The sequence below is a fragment of the Eleutherodactylus coqui genome, chromosome 6 (genome assembly GCF_035609145.1).
Source record: "Eleutherodactylus coqui strain aEleCoq1 chromosome 6, aEleCoq1.hap1, whole genome shotgun sequence".
Lineage (NCBI taxonomy): Eukaryota > Metazoa > Chordata > Amphibia > Anura > Eleutherodactylidae > Eleutherodactylus > Eleutherodactylus coqui.
In genome coordinates, this window is record NC_089842.1 from 7,976,441 (window position 1) to 8,003,034 (window position 26,594).

The following is a 26,594-nucleotide window of genomic DNA, read 5'->3' on the forward strand; positions in this document are numbered from 1 at the left end:
TCAATCTCTGATAGCCCGACTGCATCAAGAAACTGTTAGTGACAACCGGGAACCGCTGGCTCTTATCTTCTGGGCCACCTGGTGATATGGAAGGAAAATTTAGGACCATGAGTTCAATAGATCATGCCACAAATACCACGAAAGTAAAACCGTGGGGGGGGGTGGGGGGGGCGCAATAACTGATTATTTGGAAAGCAGTGTGATTTTAAAACACTTTAAAAGGAAGTTCGTCACCTAAATTTGGGACTATTAGTGCAATATACTGTTATGTATCTGCGAAGGAACCCAGCGATAGCTTTATCATTTGTCAATATGTTTCTCCTGAGCCATATGCTAATTGACCCCCGGCCATCCGATGGGCGATGCGCCTCCGGACCGCGGTCCCGGATGTCTTTCAGCCCTTTCTGCTAAAAAACAGGAAAGAGAACAATGCAGGAAATACGATATGGAGGGCGATCGTTGGTTACCTACCCCAAACTACAGAGGCTAAACCCTTTAGGAGAACTCATGGGCCACTGAGAGCCCCTTACAGTCCCGAATAGAAGGAAGCAGAGAGAAGAGGTTTGGGGGAGACGAGAACAAAGAGGCTACAAACCCGGATGATGAACGGGGCTAAAAGTAAAGGGGTATGATGGACAGAAGCATCAGAAGGATTTCATCTCATGGAACCAAGAATATGGGCAAGAAAGCAGCGTGATCTACAGCGTATAGTGAGGACTTCGCTGGAGTCAGACTATTGTTATTTATCCATCTGCCTATATTAAGACAGGAGAAGACCTTAAAACATGTTCTAGAACAAGTTGTGAGCCGACTGCCAAAAACATACCGCAATCTGGGTAATTCACCCAGTATATTACACACATAATACACAAAACACTTGGATATCTCAGCAGGGCTTTCCGGTTGCGGTCATACACGATGCAGTGTATGCAAATAGTCTTTGAAGACTAAAACATATAATACGTCACCTAGAAAACCATATTATTATAAAAACGTCATTAACCGCGTTCCAAGTACGTAAAGTCCCACATGTACTGGCCGCAGCCTCGTTAATGTAATTACACTATGGGAATATTCTGACTGCACTGCAATTAGGTTCTAATGTGAAAACAGCTAAAGGTTACATTCTCTCCGGTCGCCCCTTCATACAGCGCTAACACGGAGGAGCGTAAAGATGTAGAAGGGAAGTAGAATCGCCCTCTCTCACCCGGATGTGCTCCTGTTCGTGCACGTATTCCCCTTGGATCTGCAGGATTTGGTCTCCCTCCCTGAGCCCCGCGAGATGGGCAGGTCCTCCAGGAACAACCTGACGTACAACATGGCCGCCTCGCTCGGTCTCCATTTCCAAATTGAATCCATAATTACCGTTCCTTCGTCTCTTCTCAGCAGACATCCTCGAGCTGCCGGCTCCGGGTCTGTGCCTTTAGAGGAAGGGATAGAGGAGTGGTATGTGAAAGGATTGACTTGGGAAGACACCTGTATGATGCTGCGGTACCCTACTAGTGTAGAAGGCACCAGTAATACGTTCCTCCAGAGCGGACATCATGAATGCTGCAGCCTTCTATACTGGATTGGATCCCATCCAATGAGCACATTGCTTACTATTAGAGATGAGCGAGCACCAAAATGCTCGGGTGCTCGTTACTCGGGACAAACTTTTCTCGATGCTCGAGGGTTCGTTTCGAGTAACGAACCCCATTGAAGTCAATGGGCGACCCGAGCATTTTTGTATATCGCCGATGCTCGCTAAGGTTTTCATTTGTGAAAATCTGGGCAATTCAAGAAAGTGATGGGAACGACACAGCAACGGATAGGGCAGGCGAGGGGCTACATGTTGGGCTGCATCTCAAGTTCACAGGTCCCACTATTAAGCCACAATACCGGCAAGAGTGCCCCCCCCCCCCCCACTGTCAGCATAAAGATCGTTCTCCTCTGCCACAGCTGTAACAACTGTGGCAGAGAAGAACGATGTTTGCCCATTGAATTCAATGGAGCCGGCAATACAGCAGGTTCCACTGAAAGCAATGGGCTGCTGGCGATCGCGGGATGAATTGTCGGGAAGGGCTTAAATATAGAAGCCCTTCCCTGCAATTCATCCAGAAATGTGTTACAATAAAAATATATACCGGCGTATAAGGCGACGGGGCGTATAAGACGACCCCCCAACTGTCACCTTATATGCCGGCAATACAGTGGAGCAAAGAATAAAAATAATTACTCACTTCACCGGGCGTTCTGCGGTGCTCCTGCAGGCTGTCGCTCCCTCCTGGTCCCCGGCAGAGCATTGCTTTCTGGACGCAGTGGTTGAAATCCCCGCCTCCAGAAACACACGCGCCTTCAGCCAATCACAGCCATTCAATGAAATCATTGTCATTGGCTGTGATTGGCTGAAGGCACCTGTGTTTCTGGAGGCGGGGATTTAAAGCCCTTCGTAGAGAAAGCAATGCTCTGCCGGGAACCAGGAGGGAGCGACAGCCTGCAGCAGCGCCGCAGAACGCCAGGAGAGGTGAGTAATGATTTTTATTCTTTGCTCCACTGTATTCCCGGCGTATAAGGTGACAGTTGGGGGGTCGTCTTATACGCCCCGTCGCCTTATACGCCGGGATATATTTTTATTGTAACACATTTCTGGATGAATTGCAGGGAAGGGCTTATATATTTAAGCCCTTCCCGACAATTCGTCCCGCGCTCGCCGGCAGCCCATTGCTTTCAGTGGAACCTGCTGTATTGCCGGCTCCATTGAATTCAATGGGCAAACATCGTTCTTCTCTGCCACAGCTGTTACAGCTGTGGCAGAGAAGAATGATTTGTCTTCTATATGTTCTCAATGGGGTCGGCACTGCTGCCGCCGGCCCCATTGAGCGCCTATAGAGAAGAGAACAGGAATCGCAGATCGCACATAGGTGCGATCTGCGATTTCTATGGCCTAAGAAGGACCGTTGGGGTTCTTGAAGCCTAAAATCACTCCTAACGCTCTCCCTATAGCAGCTCCGGCATCAGCAGCACTTTCCCTGAACTATGTCAGAATGCATCTGTGGCAAGCCGCGGGCGGGCAGATTTTAATACTCGGGTGACACCTGATCTCCCCAGCCACTCACTGCAGGGGGGTGGTATAGGGCTTGAACGTTGCAGGGGGAAGTTGTAATGCCTTCCCTGTCTTTCAATTGGCCAGAAAAGCGCGCAAATTTCTCAGGGAAGAAAATGAAAGTAACCCGAACACCGCGTGGTGCTCGTTACGAGTAACGAGCATCTCGAACACCCTAATACTCGAACGAGTATCAAGCTCGGACGAGTATGCTCGCTCATCTCTACTTACTATACATCTTGGCGATATTCCCACCTGTTCAGCTTTCCTGCTGCGTTATGAAAGCAGGAAAGGGGAATCCCCTAGCCGAATAGATCCGTGTTATGATGGCGCCAACCGAACCCCATTGACTTTAATGGTGTCAGTTTGGTCTTCGTTCAGTTGTCCAGCATTTTACTGGACGAACCAGTCCTCCATGCAGGACTTTTTCTTCCGCCATTTTGTGCCAGATCTGCGACAGAACCTCCGAACGGAAGTCACTAATGCAGATGTGAACACCTTTTAGCCTTACCGATGTAGCAGAGCTTTTAGTATGTGTGATAACTTTCTGTGGCAAGTTATGTTGAAGTGGTGGCAAAGTTTTAAATTATAGGTTAACTCGTTATGGGAACTTTCTGTGACAGTTGGTTCACTCTTGTAGTTGCTTTCTAGTTAGTTTTTTGTTCCATTAGGAGGTTTTGAATGGCTTAAGATAAAACATTGCAGCAAGTCATCACAGTCAGGTTAAACTTTGCTACATCTGTTAGCCAATAAAAATCTAGTGTTCTCGTAACACAAGAAAATCCATTGTAAAGCAATTTAAAAAGGGTAAATGGTCTTACATAAAGTTGTTAAAGTACGATGTAGCACTCAGCTCTCATTCAATAAGGGCTAGGCGCTGTCTCTGATTGGCCACAGCACTTAGCCAATCAGAGGCAGTACTTTCTGGAGGCAGGGATTTTTCAATCCCTGGCCACCAGAAGACAGAGGAAGATGGCTGGGGCCGGAGAGAAACGCCGGACTGCTCTTCTAGGTGAGTTAATTATTTTTTTTTTTTTACAGCTAGGCATGATTTCTCAGGAAAGGGCTTATATTTCAAGCCCTTCCCTGAAAATCATCACCACAGTGGTGGCCTTCATTCTATTGCTTTCAATGGGGCTCTAGCAGCGTCTGCCCCATTAAATGCAATGAGATAGCATCATGGATCTCTGCCACAGCTGTGACAGGGCATTCCTTCTTCCCCACAGTCCCTGCAGGGATGAAGGAATTCTCTGCCATTGCTGTCACAGCTGTGTCAGGGGAGCGCAATGTACTCCCTATGTTTTCAATGGGGCTGGCGCTGCTGGAGCCGGCCCCATTGGTAACAATGGGCTATATCGCACATTGTTCTTTGCGATGCGAGGTTACAGTGAAAACATCGCAAATGAGAATGAAACCATTGGAAATCATCGGTTTCATTATCATGCGTTTTCAATCACTCTTGCATCGCAGGGAAGTCGTATCGCCGGTGGGTGTGAGCCCTTACTAGGAGACACTCTTCCCTCAGAACTCGGAACGTCTTCACTCCCAGTTATCTGATAGACCGTCCCTGGGGTCTGCGCTCCCGACTTATTAGCAGCATTCACTCAAGTTTCTTGCTCTTGTTCTCAGACTTCTTAAATGGCTTTCCTTCTCTTTTCCGGGCAGGAGTACTGTTACTCCATGCTCAGCTTAGCGCCGTCACGTCCATCTCCTCTGACTACATTTTCTCAAACTTTGCTTCTAAACGCCGCTTCCCAACTACCCTACGTCTCTCAACCACGTCACTCACGCAGTTAAAGGGATACACACACAGAACTCCCAGCAGGCATCCACATACATACACACGGGCCATTACAATGGGATCCGCTGCTGCACATGCGCCACACGCTGGGTTCTCACTGCGTGAGTCCTAGACTTGCCATCACCCCACAGGTAGAAGCCCCCAGTTTAGCCAACATGCTGTCCTATAGCTTATTTAACTCCAAAAACAGTAAAAGTACATGACACTGCTTTTTCAAATGGGATTCGCACCCCTGTAAGGCAGATACATTTGTTAGACTGTAAAATGTTTTATGATGCAGTTTCGTGACTTTGTAGCGCTCTTTTGCCTAGATTTTCGAAAAACAAAACAAAAAAAACAATACAATCACCTAAAAGGCGCTCTCCGGCTCCGCCGCACATCTCCTCTGCATCTCCAGCACTGATGTTCTCCGGCAGAGCTTCCTGGTCAGGAGTTTGAAAAACCCCACCTCCAGGAAGCGCGGGCTGTGATAGGTTCTTGAGCGCCACGGCTCAGCCAATCAGAGCCAGCTCTCAATGAACCAATCACAGCCATTCAAACTGAATTCAATATAGTTTTTCAAAGCCCTGACCAGGAAGCTCAGCCAGAGAACTACAAACAAGTGCTGAAGATGCAGAGGAGACGTGCGGTGGAGCGGATAGCGCCTCTTAGGTGATGTATTGGGTTTTTTTTTGATAATTTATTTTTAGTGTAGCTAGGGCTAATTTTAGGGAAAACAGTAGGGGTTTCTACTGTAAAAGTTGCATCGCACTGCACGAAAAACGCGTTTTCGTGCGATGCAACACAGAGGAAGGGTCCATAGGAAAATGTGGGCTACAAAACCTTGCAAATCGCGGTAATAGTCAGCACCCCACGATTTTTTTGGGGTGCAATGTAGCAGCCTACAAAACATGGCTAATGTGAAGGAACCCATTGGAAAGCACGGGCTTCACATACAGGTGATTCGTAGTGCTGTCGCATCGCGAGACAATTGCGCGATTTTGTTACCAGTGTGAAAGCAACCTAACATTCAATGTTCCCAATGTCAGATAACATGCGTGGGGTGCAGCACGAGGCGATTCCAGGCTCTTATCCTTGAAGACATCAATGATATTGCAAACCCAAGAAATAGGAACTTCTTAAGTGCTTGTAAACCTTTTAATACACATCACAACAGCCAAGTAACATTCACTGCTTTCAGCATAGAAATATGTCTGCTGTTGGATAGAAAGGCTTTCTGGATTTTATATCTGAGAACCAGATTTTCAGAAGTCTTCAACAGAGGTTGCCAGTTGTAAACTACATATGGCCTATCCTCAGAATAGGTTATCAATAGTGGATAGTTGTGGGTCTGTTGCTCAGGAACCCCACTGATCAGCTGTTTGCTGAGCCAGTGCACTCATTCACTGAAATGATTTCTGCAGGAAGCAGACAGCTCTGTTCTTACTTTAGTGGTCAGGCTTGGTATTGCAGGTCAAGTTGCCACTGAAATGAATGGGAACTGGGCCTGCAATACCAAGTCTGGCAACTACAGTAAGAATGGAGCATACTGCAAAAACGTTTGAGCTTACTGCTAACCATGAGCTTCCTGGTTTTGGTGAACAGATGACTGGCGGGGGGCCAGTACAACTAACCTGCTGATCTACTACTGATGAACTATCCTAAGAATAAGACATCAATAATTATAATTTACAACTGGACAATCTCTTTAAAGGGGACCCGCCATCAGGATTTTCATTATTAGGCTACCACCATGGTGCTAACAATCAGGTTACCCTACAGACATACATGTTTGCATAAAATAGAAGAATGCTAGGAAGCCCACAAACTTGCATTTATAATTTAGCGCAATGGATGCAAATTCAAAGTTTCGATCACGGGGGGTAAAGTACAGCATCATTTGGAGAATTCACTAAACTTTCTGTTTCTGATTAATGATACATCGTATCCTCCATCGCCTAATAAGTATCGTCTCCTTCACACAGACGCCACTATCATGATTTGAGGAAAGCCGCTTATCTATTGCTAAGTGACATTTATGAAGCGACAAACCTGGATCTTCTCCGAGGCACAAAGCAGGATTATCAATCCCCAATTTTGGGTTAAATGGAAACTTCCTAGAAGAACAAAATATAAAAGTATAACAATTAAGGAAGTGCAGCAAAATAGCGAACAGACATGAACAAAGGATCCGACTCGCTGCCATTTCATTTAAAGAACATATCCATCTACAACCAAACCGCCTGTCAGTGGAAATCCTCCAGTATTACAAAATTGTTAGAAATTCTATGGAACTAAACACAGCAAAACTGCCTGAAGTAGAGATGAGCGAAGAATCTCACCAGCTTCATCAGTCCATAGAGCTCTCAAACCTTCTAAAGCAATTCACCAAACACTTCCAAATATATTGCAAATTATGTACCAATCCAAAACAGTCAAACGTCCAATCAGGCTTACATCCCTACTACCTAGTTATACAACAGTATGGATGCAAGAGATCACCCTTATGGAGATGATGCAGCATAACAAGAAGGGGGCTGTGCATACAAGGCATCCCAGAAATATTGATGAACTGAAACATTTCCAGAGAGGTTCAACATTGCTCCACGTTATGCAAAGCTTATTGGGAAGCTACAGGAAACATTTAGTGGATATGATCAGAAAATGCATTTGTCATGTTAGTTATACATGATTATATATAGCGCTCCAAGAGTACCGCTGTATTTTGCACACTGTGTGACTACTTTTCTGTAATCACTCTACTTACCTGAGGGGCAGAATAATGTGCTCCCATTTGGCATATCCTGGCTTTGGTTGTCCTCTGTAGAGTCTGGCACACACTTTCCAGGCGAAACACTTTGGTAAAGGGGAAGGCGAAGGTGGTGGTTGAGGTTTGTCCCTTGCCACAGGGTAAGGGGAGAGAGGGGGGAAATTGATGAGGCAGAGGCTACGGGCTGTGCTGAGGCCGGAACTGGGAGATTGGCCTCCATCTGATAGGCTGAAGCCGCTTTCCTTCGTGAGGCAAGAAAGTAAGTAAGGCCTCATGACCAGGATCCAGCCATCTCAAGTCTTATGGTGGAGGCTTATGGTGGACCTCATGGTATTGTGCCTGAGATAGGAGGGGCAGGTGTGAGCTTAGGGATGGACCAAGTATTCAGAAATGTCACTTATCTTGAATAGAGCTCCCGCACTAATAGTCTGACTCAGACTTATTAGTAACCAGCTGTAAGTTCAGTAATAAAGCGGTTGCCTGTGTCTATTGTAGTGAGCGCACTTGGAACCGAGTCCCACTGTTGCCTTCACCAGGGTCCCTTCAGTACATAAAAGTGGATAGCCTTTTTCCTGTAGCACGATAAAAAGGAGGTGTGGAGAGAAACGCCGTAAACTGGCCATCCAGGAGAGGAGCCTCCGTGTGCTGGAGCCACTCCAGAATTCACATTCCATATGCACTCGCAGGGCAGATGGTTCTGGTAACCCACAGGGATCAGGCTGCGCGGAAGGATCCAGGGCATAACAGCTGGCCAGGTAAGTGTAATACCTCTGGTACCGCTTCTATTGCTGCGCTGTTGGAACACTATCTGATCTATATCTAGACTTGGATTATGGATTCGTGACCTCATTTAGTTTTGGGATTAATTTTCAGACTGGTGAGATTGTTTAATTATCTGTCCTTTACATATATGTCCGGGGAGGTTTAAGGTGTCGATATCCATACCTCATATATTGGATAATATTGGTTACTTATCAGGTGGAATGATTTAGATTTGAATCGTCGAATAGGCAATTCTAAGCATTTTGCAATACATTTGATCAGCCTATTCTGTCCATTTTTCATACAAAATCCTCTTCAGTTGTGCAGTTAGGTGACGACAAGCCTGATGAATTGGTCTTCACCTAACTGCATAGCAGAAAAGGGTGCTCCAGCTGTGCCTGCACTGTTCCCTCTAGTGCAGACACAGCAGTTTCCATATATCAGGTTATTAATAAATGTCTAGTCTGAGCTTCATCTAAACATTACAGCTCCCTACTGCCCAGTACAGCAACACACAGTCCATAACAGAACTCCTGCAGGCTGGCAATGTTCATCTTCCCAGGCCAAGAGCATTGTGGGACTGTGAGGGGGGAGCCACGATCCAGTTTGTGCTGTAATAAGCTCTGTTACGGTTCGTGTAGTTATGTAATCTGAATGATGTAAGGGTAACCTCTGACATTACTGCAGTATTTGTATTTTATATTGCTGTATGTGACTTCCCATTGGCTGCAGAAGTCAGGAGGGAGATCTGGAGGACTTGGGATCATAGAGAGCTGCAAGCTGGAGAGCAATTCCAGTCAAATCATTCTGCAGCTCTGTGAATCGCGGTGCCCCTAACAGACATCCAAACACGCGTCACCTACATTAGCGTGCTGAACATGCTAGAGATATGTAAGTGAGGTAGGCCCTCAGGAAAAGGCCCTACGTGCGCACACGGGTAGTGAGTTAAATGCCGGCCTTCCAGTTTAAATACACAAACTCAAGCCAACACCAGAGGAACACATTTTATCCGCCAACCATGGACAAGTTATTGGACAATGCGTTACTTTGCGGGCGACCACCATTGCTGGGTTGAAACATTGGGTGGTACTACCACGTGGTCTACAGTTGAAGTGCGTTGCTGATCTCTGTGATGTATAACAGATTGTTACCATCCCCCACTCATGTTAGAGTTAAGCAGATTCTTAGTTAAGAGTCAGTTAGGTATTCTAGTATTTTTGAATAATTATATATTGCTTATCTATTAACAGAAGTTTCTACGGCAGCTTCATCTCCAGGGTTATTTTTGTAACCCTGGTGTCCACATCGTACCGATTCCCATGTCCCCTACCGTGACAGGAGGAGCTCACACTCTTATGCACTTATGTAGCCACATAGAAATACTCACATGGCTAAATCTAGACCTTCACCGATGCCTGGAAAAGAACGGAGGAATTTTCAGATTAACGGCAATATTGAAATGTATCAGAAACACAATTGTCAGAGGATGGAGAGGAAGCCGAAACAATCAGGACACGAGAATCACTGCGATACAGCAGGTAATAATATATCCATCTCCTTTACACGATCACCTCCGTTTATGAGCACTTAATTATATCCAAAGGGTATAAAGGGGTTGTGGCAGGATACTTCTGTGAGGATCTAGAACTCTGGGCCGTTCACATGAATGGCTGTTCTGTAATTAAAGTATGTCAAAAAGGTCCACCAGGACGGGAGCAACTCTTACTGAGCGGCTTCCTGTTCTGGGACACCGGGTGTGGAGAACAAGCTGATATTGAGCGGTTGGGGTCTGCCACTCATGGTCCCAACCAATCCACTACTGCTGTCACCGGCAAAGCACACAATGTATGAAGTGGAACCAGATAGCCCCACCCCACGTGTAATGGCCGACGCTGGTAATTGCAGGTGCAGATCTCATTGATTTTAATGAGACCCCAGCCTGCAGGTGCTGGCCACTACACAGGGGTCAGAGCTATCCGCTTCATACATCGTGTGTTTTGCCGGTGACAGTAGGCACCAGAGTACTGGATCTGTCTTGATCCCAATCAGCAGACCCCAACCGATCATCTATTGATAACGTATCCTGAAGATGTCATCAATAGTATTTGCCCAGAATAACTTTTTAAGATGCTGGCAATGCTGTAACAGCCATCTGCAACCAACCTTGCAGTAAGATCCCGCATTGTGGATGAGAACCAGCGTGGTTTTTATATTGATTGTTACTATTACAAGGCAGTTAATCAGTCTGTACGTTTCTCATGCAACAATGGGCAACGTCTGGCTGGTCTTGGCCTTTCCCGGCAAAAATTAACTGTTTGCCAGGGGTGCCAGGAGTGGGACTCAGGGCAATTATCTATTCACCTCAGGGCTTCACATGGCAACCAAAATGGTGGTCAATGTGCCTAAGACTTTGCAAGTGGCGACAAGATTTTTCACTCCTGTTGCCATTGGTGACTAGCCTTGGCACCGCAGCACGAGGCTGAATGTAAGAGATGTTTCTTTCGCATGATCTAACAGACATGTGTGCTGGCTCTGTCTCATGACCCTGATGCTGCCCGCCAGAAGCTGAAAGAGCAACATCCACACTTATTCTCGGTCTCCTCCTCAGCGCCGGCTGCCCACTTGCTGATCAAATAATTTGAGGAACCATGCATCCTTTAAGAAAAGATAAGCAGTATGCCCGTGGACTGGGATGGGAGATGAGCCCCTTGTTTATGGACGTGGAAGAGATGAGCAGAGTTGCTTCTAGGCTGGTTTATCAACTATGGAGCTTTGGAATGTAATAATATTGTGAGGGGGGGGACATGATGTAAGTTATACTGCGGGGTGAATGCAGAGCACTAGATGTGATTATATTGTACATAGTAGGCGCTACATGTAACTGTATTGTGCATGGGGGATATGGTGCACTTCACACAATAAGTTTATTATAAAACTATTCTATTTTTTTAGGTTGTCTCCTAGGTAATTGATGTTTTAGTTTGGAGCCCCGCACCCCCTCCCCCTACCGCATTGTGAAGGGGGCTGTGTCTGATGCGACAACTCCTTTAATTGGTATGTGGTTATGCAGATGAACGGCCATTAAGAACAATCCATCTGAAAATAGCCCTTTATACCTGCCTGGTGCACAATGCGCCCTTGTGGGGCGGCCCAGCCTTGTGCACTCAGAGTACTAAGTACAGGGGCACAATTAGAGGAATACCATTTGTTGGTTTCCAGGCAGCAAGATTAAAAACTAAAAGCAAAAGAAGTAAAAATATTGAAATCTGGTGCCGATTCATCACTGAGACGCTGGACTCCACATTTCTAATACATCGTTGCGTTACGCCGAAGGAGCTTCACTTTGGTACAGATACAGCAATGTTTTAGGGTGGCTTCACACAGGACAACCATCATCTGAACCGTCACTCAAAATAGTCGCTGAAGCGAATGCCCAACGGCCGTTTGTGTGCTTTTGACACCGAGCGATTCTTAAGTCACTTGTTCTTCAGTTTTAGGAATGAATTGCTGGGAGGGTTTACAAGGGCCGAAATATCGTTCGACTAGTTGGGGGCAACGAGGTTCTTTAAAGGGCAAATGCCAAGCGCAGCGCATGCTCATTGGTTGCCAAGTCCACTGAACAACGTATTCTGCCAAAGCTGAAACCAGCCAGTGAGTGTTCTTCCAAAGACCAGCAGAGACTACCCACACATATTTTTGTCCTCAGGAGCCAATGAGTGTTAAGTGGGGGCCACAGGCGGCACAACTCCCTGCAAAGTTATCAGCTAGTCGTCAAAAGTCAATGATTACCTGTTTGCACTAGATTACTCATCCAGAGGCTAATTTTCAGGTGAGCTGAAAGGAAGCGACTAGTGGACGCCACCAACTGGGGACAAGCGAGGACTAATCCTCACTCTTCTTCTAGTTGATGGTCACGTTTACGTACAATAACTGTTGCTTTCATTCGCTCTCTTGAAGACTATATGGACGACACTTGTCCCGTGTAAAGTCACCCTTACGGCCGGACTCACACAACCGTATTTTAATTGCGAATTACCCGCACATATTTTTCATGCGTTATACCTTGTAGCAAGCGGCCATAGACTCACATTGTGCCGCTCACACATACACAAATCTGTGCACAAGATAAATCACAGTATGTCCTATCGTGGCGCATATTATGTGGCTATAGGCGCCAAGATAGTTCATAGGATTGATGACCCACAGCAAGCATGTCATGTTCATTGCATACTGGCTACGTGCCATCCGCATGTATCTCGCAGACGGTAATTATGTCTGTCTGTGCCCGGCCGTAACATGTTAAGATGCAGTGAGTTTCTGTGCCACATTTCATTTGCCCTTTGCCCCATTACAATTGGCTTTGTTGTGTTACGATGACAAACAATGGCTTTATAGGTAATTGTCAGCAGACTTTGCTACATTTGTAGTTACAAGTAAACAGTAAACACAGGATACAAAGGTCAGACATATCTCCATGTATTTATATATAAACACGGACATCAGTCAGGGTAACAATGGTAAGGCTGTCCGTCCCGCTCAGCCAATGTGGATCCAGAGGAAGGCAGAAAACCTCAATGAGGTAGAAGCCAATGTTCCTCATAGTCGTCCCGTGTGAAAGGCTGGCGTTACATGGAACCACTAATACTCCTCTGCTTTCACACAGGAGCGATAGTCATTCCGTAAATAGAGGCGAAGCGCGTCAAAGATCTCTCGCAGCCACCCTCCATTCACAGAGGAACAACTGCCTTTTTAACCCCCTCAGGACCAGGAGATTTTTCAATTTTTCGGCACCGCCTTCCAAGAGCCATTCACGTCTGTATGAGGACTCGCTGTTGTTTTTTGCAGGGTGAGTTGTATTTTTAATGGTAGCATGTAATGTACTACATAATGGAGGGAAATGAAAAAAATGCTGTTGTACCATTTTTGGTGGGTTAAGTTTTTATAGTGTTCAACATGCAGTAAAAATGACCTGTGAACTTTGTTCTAGGGTTAGTACGATTGATGCCAAATTTATATAGTTTTTTTAAAATGTTTTTTCTTTTCTATTTTAAAAAAAGAGTATAAAATATTTTCCTAAACAAAAATAGTTGTCGGTCACCATATTCTGATATCCGTAAGGCTTTTATTTTGTAGTCGATTGGGCTGTGTGAGGGGTTCATTTTTTGCAGGGTGAACTGTAGTTTTTCTTAGTATCATTTTGGGGAACATACATATTTTTGATCACTTTTTATTGAAGTTGTTGGGAGCCGGGATACCAAGAAGGAAAACAATAAAAGCAAACAAAAATCTAAATTCTGGCATTTTGTCCTGCTTTTTTTTTTACAGCCTTTACCGTGCAGTATAGATACGGTGAGATTCTAAAGGTTCAGGCCTTTACGTACGCAATGATTCCAAATACGTGGGTTTTTTAATTGGTTAGTTTATTATGGGAAAATATTTTTTTGGTAAACTTTCAATATATTTTTTAACTGTTAAGAAAATAACTTAATTAAATCTGTTTTTTACATCTTTTACCCAGTTCCCACAGGGGACTTTAACTTGTGATCACTTAATCACTTGTGCTATATGCTGCAATACTTCAGTATTGCAGTATATAGGGATTTTTGATGTTACCTTCAAAGACCTACCAGGGTCCGAGCTTGACAGGCATCTATGCAAGGCAGCACTTAGAGCCTTCACTAGTCTCTGGATTACCATGATAGCCCATTGGCACCCTGTGATCGGGCTGTGGGGGGTGACGATAGAGTGCGGAAGGGGGCTCCGCCCCTCCTGCTAACTGCGATCAACTTTGTCTGCAGCATCTAAACAGTTAACTGCTGTGATCAGAGCTAACTTTGATTGCGGTAGTTATAGTGGCTGTCAGCTACCAGAAATAACTGATCGTCGCCAGATATGGATTGGACTCTGCTCCCAAGCCTGCTTCATACACACTTCAGGACTGCAAGATGTTTATATGCATTCAACAGACCTGAACTGGTTAAACATAGAGAGAGAGAAAGAAAGAGAGAGAGAGAGAGAGAAAGGGTCTCGCGATTACGGAGCGATTTCTTGCTCAGTTTACTGTTGGGTCCCACGTTTACACCGGAAAAATCACTCCTTTCCACAATTCTGCAATAGTCGCCCTGTGGAAACACCCTAATGGAAAGCTACAAGACCTGCGGCTTTAGTCTGATGCCGAATAGTAACGACCATTCCAAGGCAGATCAGAGGCGGACAGCAGCTTCATGGCGATTCCCATGACGGGCCGAACGGTTTTATATTAAAACAATCTATAACGATGGTTTCTGCACTTACATCACAACGCGTTTCATTGTTCTGCCTTTGTTACATCAACTACATTTAGTGTTTTCACCTGTTCCCCCACATAAACCCCTCTCTATAGTCAACCCCAAAAGTAAGAGATCAGGGATATTTGGGGGACATTCAAATAAAGCAATAAATCAGTTAGGACGTTTATTTGCGCAGATGTTCTGTACCTGATTGTTTCTTCATTTCTCCTTCTACTCTTCTTGGATGTTCCATTAGAAGGTGCAAAGTCCATCCTTGACAACACCTTCTCTGATCCCCTCTATTCGCTCCTCTTCCATCAAGACACTTAAGTTAATATTCAATCAGCGGAGTTTCTTTCCTGCATGTTCCGCCTCCTCCTCCTTCCAGGGAGTGTCAATTAAGGGGGAAAGACCTGAGGATGACAACTTTACACGGTCTGCGACTGAAGTGTCAACTGTTCATGGAGGTGAATGTTTGCTGAGATACCAGCTTGTCACAATGTAAATCCCCAATATGCAATGTCCAAGATACAGCGCCATATGCAGATAAGCTGAAGCCATTTATAGCAGCTTCACACAGAAAACATCTTGGATTGAGATCATGCGATGAAAATGCTGCGGATTTGTGCATGGAAAATCTGCAGCAGAAACACAGCTGCAGCAAAGTGGATGAGATTTTGACAACACCCCCCCCCCCCCACCACCACCTCATCCTGCTCTAAGAAAAACTATATATACCAATGATAAGCAGTCTACCTGTATTCTACTAGTGCAGAAAGCAGCAAAATGGCAGCAATCCACAACAGAACAGCTCAGTGCTGAATATGGTACCAGGACCAAGCTCATAATTACAGCACCAAAATGAAGCTTATATCATAAATACTAGAGTTGAGCGAACGTACTCTGCCGAGCTTGATACTCGTTCGAGTATTAGCATACTCGATGGTGCTCGTTACTCGAACAAGCATTACGCCGTGTTCGACCTCGCCCCAGTTTTTGGCTCCTCCCCGCTGTGACGTGCCTGTTTTTGCCCCTTCCCGCTGCGACGCAGCGTGCGTCAATAGCAAATTTTTGGGCTGACAGGGAGGAGAGAGAGAGAAATTTTGGGGCTGGCAGGGAGGAGAGAGAAATTTTTTGGCTGGAAGGGAGGGGAGAGAAATTTTTTAGCTGGAAGGGAGGGGAGAGAAATTTTTTGGCTGGCAGGGAGGAGAGAGAGAGAGAAAGAAAGAGAAGAGAGAGAAAGAAAAAAGCTCGGGACACGGCGTCCCACATACAAAAATGCTCGAGTCTCCTATTGTAGTCAATGGGGTTCGTTACTTGAGTACAGCTCTTGAATTTTACGAAAAGCTCGACTAGAATAACGCAGACCCGAGCATTTGGGTGCTCGCTCATCTCTAATAAATACTGCTCCAGAACCAAGCTCAGTACATGCATACAGCACCAGAACCAAGCTCATAACAATCCTAGTTCATTTTCTGGAGTACTCTGAACCAAAGCATTCACATTAAGACATAAAATGTCAATATCTAGCTGGCTCCAGGGGTCGCTCTCTAAATTTAAAAAGGTAATCTTACTCCACTTTGTCCTGGCTATGCGTCAGCTCATACCTAGGGTTTAGAAACATGATACTGCAATCCCGACAATTGTAAGGGTGGAGGCTTTCGATCACTTAAGATACTTAGAAGAGCTTACATGTTCGGACCTGGAGGGGTTTACATCAACATGGATCAGATGGTCAGTATTTAGAAACTCATCCTCTTTCCCCAATTGGTTATTAAATGGATGCTTCTTGAGGCACCATCAGCGGTCAGGGGGTGCGGGTTGCCTCCGATGGGTATCCCACACTCTCCTCTCTCACCTTCTATACTCTCTATTTCCTACTTATTCTTTCTTATTCTCCTTCTTTCTAGCCCGATGTTTTTCGGTTTCTCTTTTTATTATTTTAGATGTTTGATGTGACATTACTAGATATTGTCCCACAAAATTAATGGATCAGCGTGAAAACTGGGCCTAACTTTAGATTAGCCCTTTCATATTCACCGTTTCTTTGCCCGTTGGGCTCACGACTGGCAAAGACAAATATCAAGTAAAATTTTTAAAAAAGGGGGACTTTGATTCTATCCGACTAAAACGCTGGACAAAACAGAACTCAGCAGTGATATGGAGGAACATTTCAGGAGACCAAGACTGAGAGAGTTCTTTCATGATAAAGAGGACTCGGGATTTTCAAGCAACCAAACACAGGAGAAACTAGGAGCCAGGAAGTCTGATTGGACGCCCCCTCCTGGCCACAACCCCACTTTGGACAAATATATGATGATGATGATGATTAGAGATGAGCGAGCGCACTCGTCCGAGCTTGATGCTTGTTTGAGCATTAGTGTGTTTGAGATGCTCTTAACTCGAGTCGAACACCACGTGGTACTTGAGTCAATCCCATTTCCTTCCCCGCATGTTTAGCGCCATTTTCTAGCCAATAGACATGCGGGAAAGGCATTACCACTTCCTCCTGTGACGTACCAGCCCTATCCCACCCCACAGCAGTGAGTGGCTGGCGAGATCAGATGACCGCCGAGTACTTAAAGTGGTCCCGCCCACGGCTCGCCTCAGGCACACGCTGGCAGAGGTTAGGGAAAGTGCTGCTGATGATGATATAGGGAAAGTGTTAGCGTAGGTCCTGTTTTCAAGAACCACAGCGGTCCTTCTTAGGGCCACATCTGACCATGTGCATTACTGTTGTGGCTGGCTGGGAGCAGTAGTGCAACATTTTTTTTTTCATCTCGGGCTGTGCAGGCCATTTCAGCTATAGCGTTCTCAGTCTCCAGTCTATTATACAGAGTATAGGGAAAGTGTTAGTGTAGGATCCTGTCTTCAAGAACCCCAACGGTCCTTCTTAGGGCTACATCTGACCGTGTGCATTATACTTGTGGCTTGCTGGGAGTTGTAGTGCATCCAATTTTGTATTACGCATCTAGGCCTGTTCCCAGCCTTTCAGTAATAGTTTTTTCAGCCTGCAGTGCCGTACAACCAGCTCTCACCGTGAAACTGCACTCAAATACTTCCTAGCCTGCTGCAAGCGACTTCAGTTATACCGTTCTGTGTCTGCAGTGCATAACAGAGCGTTGGGCCACAGACACTTCTATACGGAATGTTATATACACTATACAGTCCGGATCCTCCGTGTAAAAACCCCAACGGTCCTTCTTAGGGCTACATCTGACCGTGTGCATTATACTTGTGGCTTGCTTGGAGTTGCAGTGCATCCATTTTTGTATTACGCATCTAGGCCTGTTCCCAGCCTTTCAGTAATAACGTTCTCAGCCAGTTCTCACCGTGAAATTGCTCTATAATATTTCCTAGCCTACTGCAAACGACTTCAGTTAGAACGTTCTATATCTGCAGTGCATTAAACAGAAGTCTCACCGCTAAACTGTACTGTAATATTTCCTGGGCCACTGCAAAGTGATTCATGCTCTGCCACTGTGCAGAGCGTCCCACAATACCCTTTCCTTGAGGGGGGTTGAGATAGCCACAGTTACCAGCACTATCCACTGGCTTTAGAGTCTTATCCTACTCCACACAGCCTCTATTATCTACAAGTCTCTGCGAGCAGTAAATTACCCCTAGGTATCAGCGCAAGACAGCGGGTTCCTTTTTTCAAGTCACAGCATAGAGCCTCCGCTATCTACAAGTCTCTGTGTGCAGTGAATTAAACCACAGTTGTCAGCGCTGCACAGTGGGGTAATTTATTTGGGCCCTGCTCTATTCTTAATCCGCCATGATGAGGAGTAGGGGTAAGGGTCAAGGACGCGGACGCAGGCATCCAAGTGAGGATCCTGGCACAGTCCGAGTTCCTGGTCGTGGTGAATCACAGCCGGCTGCTGCGGGATTAGGAGAGAGGCAAGTTTCTGGACTCCCCAGCTTCATATCACAATTTACAGGTCCGCGTCGTAGACCTTTATTACAGAGCAGTGTGAGCAGGTCCTGTCGTGGATGGCAGAAAATGCGTCCAGCAATGTATCGACCACCAGGTCTTCTACGCAGTCCACTACTCCCGGCTAAGGGACTGATACTCTGAATCCTCTGGCTGCTGCTCCTCCTTCCTCCCAGCCTCCTCACTCCATGAAAATGACATATTCTGATGAGCAGGCAGACTCCCAGGAACTGTTCTCGACTCCCTGCCATGAGTGGGAAAAACTGGTTCCTCTCTGGTTCCTCTCACCTGACCGATGCCCAACCTTTGGAAAGTTCCCGGAGTCCGGGTGATGAGGCTGGGGACTTCCGGCAACTGTCTCAAGAGCTTTTTGTGGATGATGAGACACAGTTGTCTGTCAGTGAGGTAGTAGTAAGGGCAGTAAGTCCAAGGGAGGAGCGCCACCCACCCGCACGCACAAGCTTTAAACGTGCACATTGCCAAATTAATCAGCCTGGAGATGCTGTCGTACAGGCTTGTGGAAATGGAGGCTTTCAAAAACATGATGGCGGCGGCGGTCCCGCGCTACTCGGTCCCCAGTCACCACTAATTTTTCCCGGTGTGCCGTCCCAGCCCTACACCAGCACGTCTCCCGCAACATAAATCGTGCCCTCACCAACGCGGTTACTGGGAAGGTCCACTTAACCATGGACATGTGGACAAGTACTGGTGGGTAGGGCCACTATATCTCCCTGATGGCACATTGGGTGAATTTGGTGGAGGCTGGGACCGAGTCAGAGCCTGGGACCGCTCACGTCCTACCCACACCCAGAATAGCGGGTCCTTCCTCGGTGCTGGTATCTGCTGCGTTTTATGCCACCTCCTCCAAACCCTCCGCCACCTCTACCTCTCAATTAAGAAGTGTGAGCACGTCGCCAGCAGTCGGTAGCGCGCAGCGTGGCAGCACAGCGGTGGGCAAGCGTGAGCAAGCCGTGCTGAAACTAATCAGCTTAGGAGACAAGAGGCAAACGGCCCCCGAGCTGTTGCAGGGTCTGACAGAGCAGACCGACCTCTGGCTTTCGCCACTGAGCCTCCAACCGGGCATGGTCATATGTGACAACGGCCGTAACCTGGGGGCGGCTCTGCAGCTCGGCAGCCTCACACACGTGCCATGCCTGGCCCACGTCTTCAATCTGGTGGTTCAGCGGTTTCTGAAAAAGTACCCCCACTTGTCTGACCTGCTCGGCAAGGCGCGCCGCGTCTGCGCACATTTCCGCAAGTCCACCACGGACGTTGCCACCCTGCAACGTCGGTTTCAGCTGCCAGAGCACCGACTGGTGTGCGACGTGCCCACATGCTGAAATTCTACGCTGCACATGTTGGCCAGGCTGTGCGAGCAGCGTAGAGCAATACTGGAATACCAGCTGCAACATGGGCGGCGTAGTGGTAGTTAGCCTCTGCAATTCTTTACTGAGGAGTGGGCATGGATGGCAGATATCTGCCAGGTCCTCGGAAACTTTGAGGAGGCTACCCAGATGGTGAGCGGCGATGCGGCAATCATTAGCGTAACCATTCCGCTGCTTTGCCTGCTGAGTTCACTGCAAAGCATAAAGGACGACACTTTGCAGTTGGAACAGGAGGCGGGGATGACAGTATTGATCCCTTGATAGCCAGACCACCCTCATGTCTATATCTCAGCGCGTTTTGGAGGAGGAGGAGAAGGGGGAAGAGACGGCTGGCCACACTGCAGAGGGTACCCATGCTGCTTGCCTCTCATCTGTTTAGCGTGTATGGGCTGTAGAGGAGGAGGAGAATCCTGAAAGTCATCTTCCTAGTGAGGACAGCGATGTGTTGCGTACTGTTACCCTGGAACACATGGCTGACTTCATGTAAGGCTGCCTTTCTTGTGACCCTCGCGTTAGACACATTCTGGCCAACACGGATTAATGGGTGTACACCCTTCTCGACCCACGGTATAAGGAGAACCTTTCTACTCTCATTCCTGAAGTGGAAAGGGGTACAAGAGTGATGGAATACCAATGGGCCCTGGTGGAAAAAGTGATGCTAAAGATCCCATCTGACAGCGTTAGTGGCAGAAGACGCAGTTCCAAGGGCCAAGTAGCAGGGAAACACTCTCCAAGGCCTTTGCCAGCTTTATGGCTCCCCAGCAAGACTGTGTCACCACTCCCCAGTCAAGGCTGAGTCGGAGGGAGCACTGTAAAAAGATGGTGAGGAAGTACGTAGCCGATCGTACCACTGTCCTCCGTGATGCCTCTGCTCCATGCAACTATTGGGTGTCAAAGCTGGACACGTGGCACGAATTTGCGCTGTACGCCCTAGTGTCTTGTCAGAGGGGGTGTTTAGTGCAGCTGGGGGAATCATCATGGATAAGCGTACCCGCCTGTCAGCTGCCAGTGCCGACATGCTTGCACTCATAAAGACGAACAAAGGCTGGATTTCCCCAGACTTCTCTTCTCCACCGGCGGAGAGCAGCGCAACCTAATGATTCTTTTCGCTGCAACCGGAGAAAAAAGCATTCTCTATCACCGGAAAAAAGGGGGAATTAGCTGTCAAATCACTCTCGGATATTATTACTCCTCTCCTCCTCCTAAAACAGTATACCATCACGCTGAACTGCCAATTTTTCTGCGGCCCAAAAGGCTCTGCTTATAATTTTTTTTACAATTTTTCAATGTTTCAAAAGTATTGATACTTTAACAGAAACCAATTTTTTTCACAGGGCTGCCTCCAGGCTCTGTTACAAATTAAGCAACAGCGAGCTGTATCTTTAAAAACGTTTATGGGTTTCACCTGCCCTCGCGATTGAGCTATTTTTCAGGGGTACACTTGTACTCTTGGTACACCAATTTTTCTGGCCCTCGCCTATACTGTTAGATAACTAATTTTTCCGGTCTTCGCCTACACTCATGGTACACCAATGTTTCAAGGATTCGCCTATTCTTGCTACAGAAATGTTACAGGGGTCTGCCTATACTTCTGCTACAGAAATGTTACAGGGGTCTGCGTAGACTTCTGCTACAGAAATGTTACTGGGGTCTGCCTATAACTATGTTACAGAAATGTTACTGGGGTCTGCCTATACCTTTGCTACAGAAATGTTACTGAGGTCTGCCTATACTTTTACTACAGGAATGTTACAGGGGTCTGCTTATACTTTTGCTACAGAAATGTTACTGGGGTCTGCCTATACCTTTGGTACAGAAATGTTACAGGGGTCTGCCTATACTATGGGTGCACAAAGACTTCCCATCGCTGTGTTTTACCTATCTAGCACAAATACACTGACTGACTAGGGCAGAAATGTGGGCCGAGGCCAAGGTCCTTGGCGGGGTGAAACTCTCCCATGTTTGGGCACTCTGAATTCTTCCTGTGTAATACCATCTTTGTGCACTGACAGCATAGGTGAGCCCAAGGAACTCATAGACTCCCCCTTGCGGTGTTGAGCTATCTGACACCTACACAGAATGAATTGTGTGGGGACACATGGATTTCCCATTGCTATGTAACTCAGGGCACCTTGGGTCACACAAGGTGGAGGCTGGGACCAAGCCTGACCCTGGGCCGGCTCACATACTTCCCACACAGACTATTGCGGGTCTTACCTCAGTCATGGTTTCTTGGCCTTGTTATGCCACCTCCTCCTCCTGCTGGGGTTAGGGGATCAGCACTGGGCAACATGTATTTTCTCGCGTTGTACCATAGTTATCTGAGACACTGGTTTGGGCCAAACAAAAGGAGCGTTACTGCATTAATGAGACGTTCACAGCTGTACTAGCATCGGAGTCCACTTTATGCCCACGATTGCTGAGGGTGTGTGCAGAGGCCGAGGTCTTCGGCGGAGTGAAAGTCTGCCATGTTTGGGCACTGTAATTGCTTCATGTTTAATACTTTCCTTGGGTTCCTTTGGCTCGCCTATGCTGTGGGTGCACAAAGACTTCCCATAGCGGTGTTTTACCTGTCTGGCACACATACACTGACTGACTTGGGTAGGGTGCAGAGTGCAGATGGCTTTCCCATTGCGTTATTCAGCTATCTGACACCTACACAGAATGAATAGTGTGTGGACACATGGATTTCCCATTGTTATGTAACTCAGGGAACCTTGGGTCACACAATGTGGAGGCTGGGACTGAGCCTGACCCTGGGCCCGCTCACATGCTTCCCACACAGAGTATTGCTGCATTGTGGAGATGTGTAGACGTGCTGGCACCTGAGTCCGCTTTATGCCCACGTTTGCGGCTCCTGACAATTTTGCGTTGGAGATGGCACGGGATTGGAATGATGATCGTACGTCAATTTATTATCAATTCTCAATATCATTGTGGGCTATCGCCCACACTTTCAAAGGGGGTCGCTGCCTGGCCCTGCCGCCCCTCTGCAGTGTGTGCCTCCGGTTCCTCCTCATCCAGTACGCGCTTATAAGTAGACATGAGGGCGGTGTGGCTATGAAGCGAGCATGTGACATGAGGGCAGCTAAACGCTGTGCAGGGAAACTTTTGTGGGCGCAGGATCGTGCGTCGGGGTTGGACAGCAATGCCAGTATGTAACCCAGGAGAAGAGGCAGCAGTGTCCCCGCAGGCAGTGATTGTCCTTGGTTGCAGATAGTGTGGTGCTTGGCTAAGATGTGCCAGCGTGGGTGCCTTGGTAATGAGGGTTTGTCCGAAGTAAATTGTTAGGGGGGTGACCCAAGACTCTTGCCCCCATTTTGGCTTAATAGTGGGACCTGGGAGCGTCAGATGCAGACATGCATGCTGCCCCTGCCCTTCCCTATCAGTTTCTGTGGTGTTTCCATGACTTTCTGATGTTTTCTGGTGTTTGACAAGTCATCAGCTATGCGGAGCATCGGTGCCATACAAAAATGCTCGAGTCGACCATTGACTTCAATGGGGTTCATTACTCGCAACGAGCTCTCGAGTATTACGAAAAGTTCGATTCGAGCATTGAGCACCCGAGCACTTTGGTGCTCGCTCATCTCTAATGATGATGATGATGATTATCTGTTCAGTTACATCCGACCTTGGTCACTCCATGGATCAATGTTCTCCACGCATTTCTGTCTTTCACAGATTCTTTCAGTTTGGCAATTGAAATGTTGGTGGTGCCTTGATTGTATCTAGCCATCTTGTTCTTTGTTGTCCTGATCTTCTCTTTCCACTGACTTCGCCGAGCATCGGTCCTGTTTCCAGTGAGTTGGCGTGCATCACGTGTCCAAAAAAAGAGAGCTGCTGTTTGATGATTTTGCCCTCTAGTGATATTTTGGGTTTGACGCGATCTAACACCACCTTGTTCGTTGTCATGGCAGTCCAAGGTAGCTGTAGCATTCTCCTCTAGAACCAGAGTTCAAACGCATCAATTTTCCTTCTGTCTGTTTTTCTGAGTGTTCAACTTTCGCAACCATTTGTCATTATGGGAAAGATGATTGCATTAACCATTCTGGTTTTGTTGCAATGCTTATATCCTTGGTTTTCCAGATCTTTTCCATTCTTTGCATTGCATTCCTACCAAGTGTAATCAAAACCAAATGCATCCAAATATAGTGCTGGAAGGCGGGCCCCGTGGGCTGGCAGGCACCGATCAAGCCAACAGGGAAGAACAAGGACGAAACTCGAGTAACTTGGGTACTGATGACATGGGCCAGTCAAAGCTATTTGGACGCCGGTCTGTTGATGCAGCTACAAGTGAAAGGTTTCTTTTTGAACTCAAAAATTCATAGCACCGGCACGTGGAACGACCGTGACATCAACACAAGCAAATTGGAAATCCCAAAAAATGAAATGGGATGGCTCAACCTTGACCTGTTGGGTAACAGCGAGCTTCACTGGACGGGCAAGGTTTTCTTCAATAAAAATGATTACACCGTTTTCTACTCAGGCAATGACAACATCAGATCCAATGGAGTGGCATTCATTGCAAACAAGGCAGTCGCCAAAGCTTTCCATTGTTTCAATGCCATAAACGATAGGATCATATCCATACACGTCAATGGAAAGCAGCGCTCGATCACAATTCTGCAGGTTTATGCGCCCACAAACGATACAACACATTAGGACATTGAAAAATTCTATGCCACTCACCAGCAAGCAATCAATCAGACCCCTGCCAAGGATATCACTTTTATAACAGGGGATTTCAATGCAAAAATTGGCTCTGGAGAAGACCGACCAGTTGCTGGCAAATTCGGTTTGGGGGAGCAGAATAATTTAAGCAACCGTATTGTCCAGTGTTGCACGGAAAACTCCCCATCAATCATGAACACATGCTTTGGGGAGCCGAAACGCCGTTTTTCCACAAGGACAGCCCCAAATGGCGTGCATCGAAACCAAATCAACTACTTCCTATGTCAACTGCCTTGGAAAAGCCCAATTCTGGCCATGAGAACACTCCCGGGTGCAGACTGCGGCTCCGATCATCAGATACTAGTTGCAAAAATCAAGGTCAGATTCAGCAACATCAAAAGGTCACCAGCAAATCGCCGTCTCGATGTAGACAACATCCCTTCACGATACGCAGTCAAAGTAAATAACTGATTTGAAACACTCAGCACCATCGGAAAAAACCCTGACGAATTATGGGAGGAAATCAAATCTATCACATTGAATGCATCTGAACAAACCATCCCCTTCAAAAAAAATCAGCAAAACGACTGCAATGGCTATCGGATGAATCCATCAGAAACGCCAACAAGCGCAGGGCAGATAAAGCAGCGGGCACCATTGATGAATTCAGACAGCTAAACGCGGAGTTTCAAAAGAAAAGTCAGACGAGACAAGGAGCGCTACTGGAACGACCAATGCACAAAACTGGAAGAAGCAAACCAGCAAGGCCACACCCAAGCTCTCTTTGCCCATGTAAAGCAGAACCGGGCAGCATTCGCACCACACAAGGCAGCAAGCATCGAATACAGGGATGGCAAATTATTACAAGAAGAAAATCAAATCAAAGAGTAGGTGGCGAGAATATACAGCAGGGCTGTATGCAGGCGATCAGACCGACAACCCGTTGGATCACGTGAATAAAGTAGAACAAGAACCGGGCACTCTGGAGGAAGAAGTCACATGGACCCTGAAACAACTACCAAACAGGAAAGCGCCGGGCATTGATCACATACCAGCCGAACTGCTCAAACGAGCATCAGTCAAAATTCTAACCAACCGATGTCAAAAGATCTGGAGCTCCAAATCGTGGCCCAAAGACTGGACAAGATCTGTCTTCAGAAACAGGACAAAAACTTAAAGCGAGGATGAGATCTCATCGCCACACAATTAAGCAGAGGAAGACAGAATTACCTGTGGTGGAGCACAAGTGACAGACACAACATAGAAGATTTGAAAGTTATGATATTGAAAGGCAATTTCAAGTCACAAAGCCATAGAAGAGTTTTGGAATAAAAATTTATAACAACTTTTGACACTATCAATAGAAGGCTAAATTCTTCAGGAGGATTCATGTGTGATGGAAGGTATGAGAAATCCATAGCACAGATAACACTGCTGACGTGGTGACCCCACCCCCCCTTTCAACCCCACCCCCAACAGTAATTCAAGGACCATAAAACCTTCACTCCCTTTTCAGTGACTACTTAAAGAGGTTTGTATTTTTGTGGTAGTATTCTTTTAAGTGCAAATTAATCACATCCATGTCTGTGCCATGTCATATGTATGTGTGTATAAATATGCATGCCTCTTCGGATCTATTTCATTTAAGCCTGAAGAAGAACCCTGCGTTGGTTCGAAAGCTCGCTGTAACATCATGTATTTTTGTTAGCTATTAAAAGGTATCATATCTACAAGATTACTTGGTTTCTCTTGCTGGGAACAATCACAAAAAAAAAGGGGTCGACAACAGTTTTGTTTGCTTATAAATGTTTATTATAAAAAGGAAGGACGTGTAGGCACAATTACCTGTGGTGGAGCACTATTGACAGACACAACATAGAAGATTTGAAAGTTATGATATTGAAAGGCAATTTCAAGTCACAAAGCCATAGAAGAGTT

At 46.5% G+C, this 26,594-nt stretch overlaps 1 protein-coding gene across 1 annotated transcript in view; it reads right to left on the reverse strand.

The window, feature by feature from the left end:
- NHERF4 (NHERF family PDZ scaffold protein 4) overlaps positions 1-14,094 on the reverse strand; it is a 23,757-nt gene extending 9,663 nt beyond the window's left edge. Inside the window, 6 exon segments of the mRNA XM_066606006.1 lie at positions 34-78; positions 1,208-1,372; positions 1,375-1,421; positions 6,918-6,982; positions 9,785-9,812; positions 14,025-14,094. Of these exon segments, the coding sequence (XP_066462103.1) occupies positions 34-78; positions 1,208-1,372; positions 1,375-1,421; positions 6,918-6,982; positions 9,785-9,812; positions 14,025-14,094 (420 nt within the window).
- Positions 14,095-26,594: the final 12,500 nt, after the last annotated feature.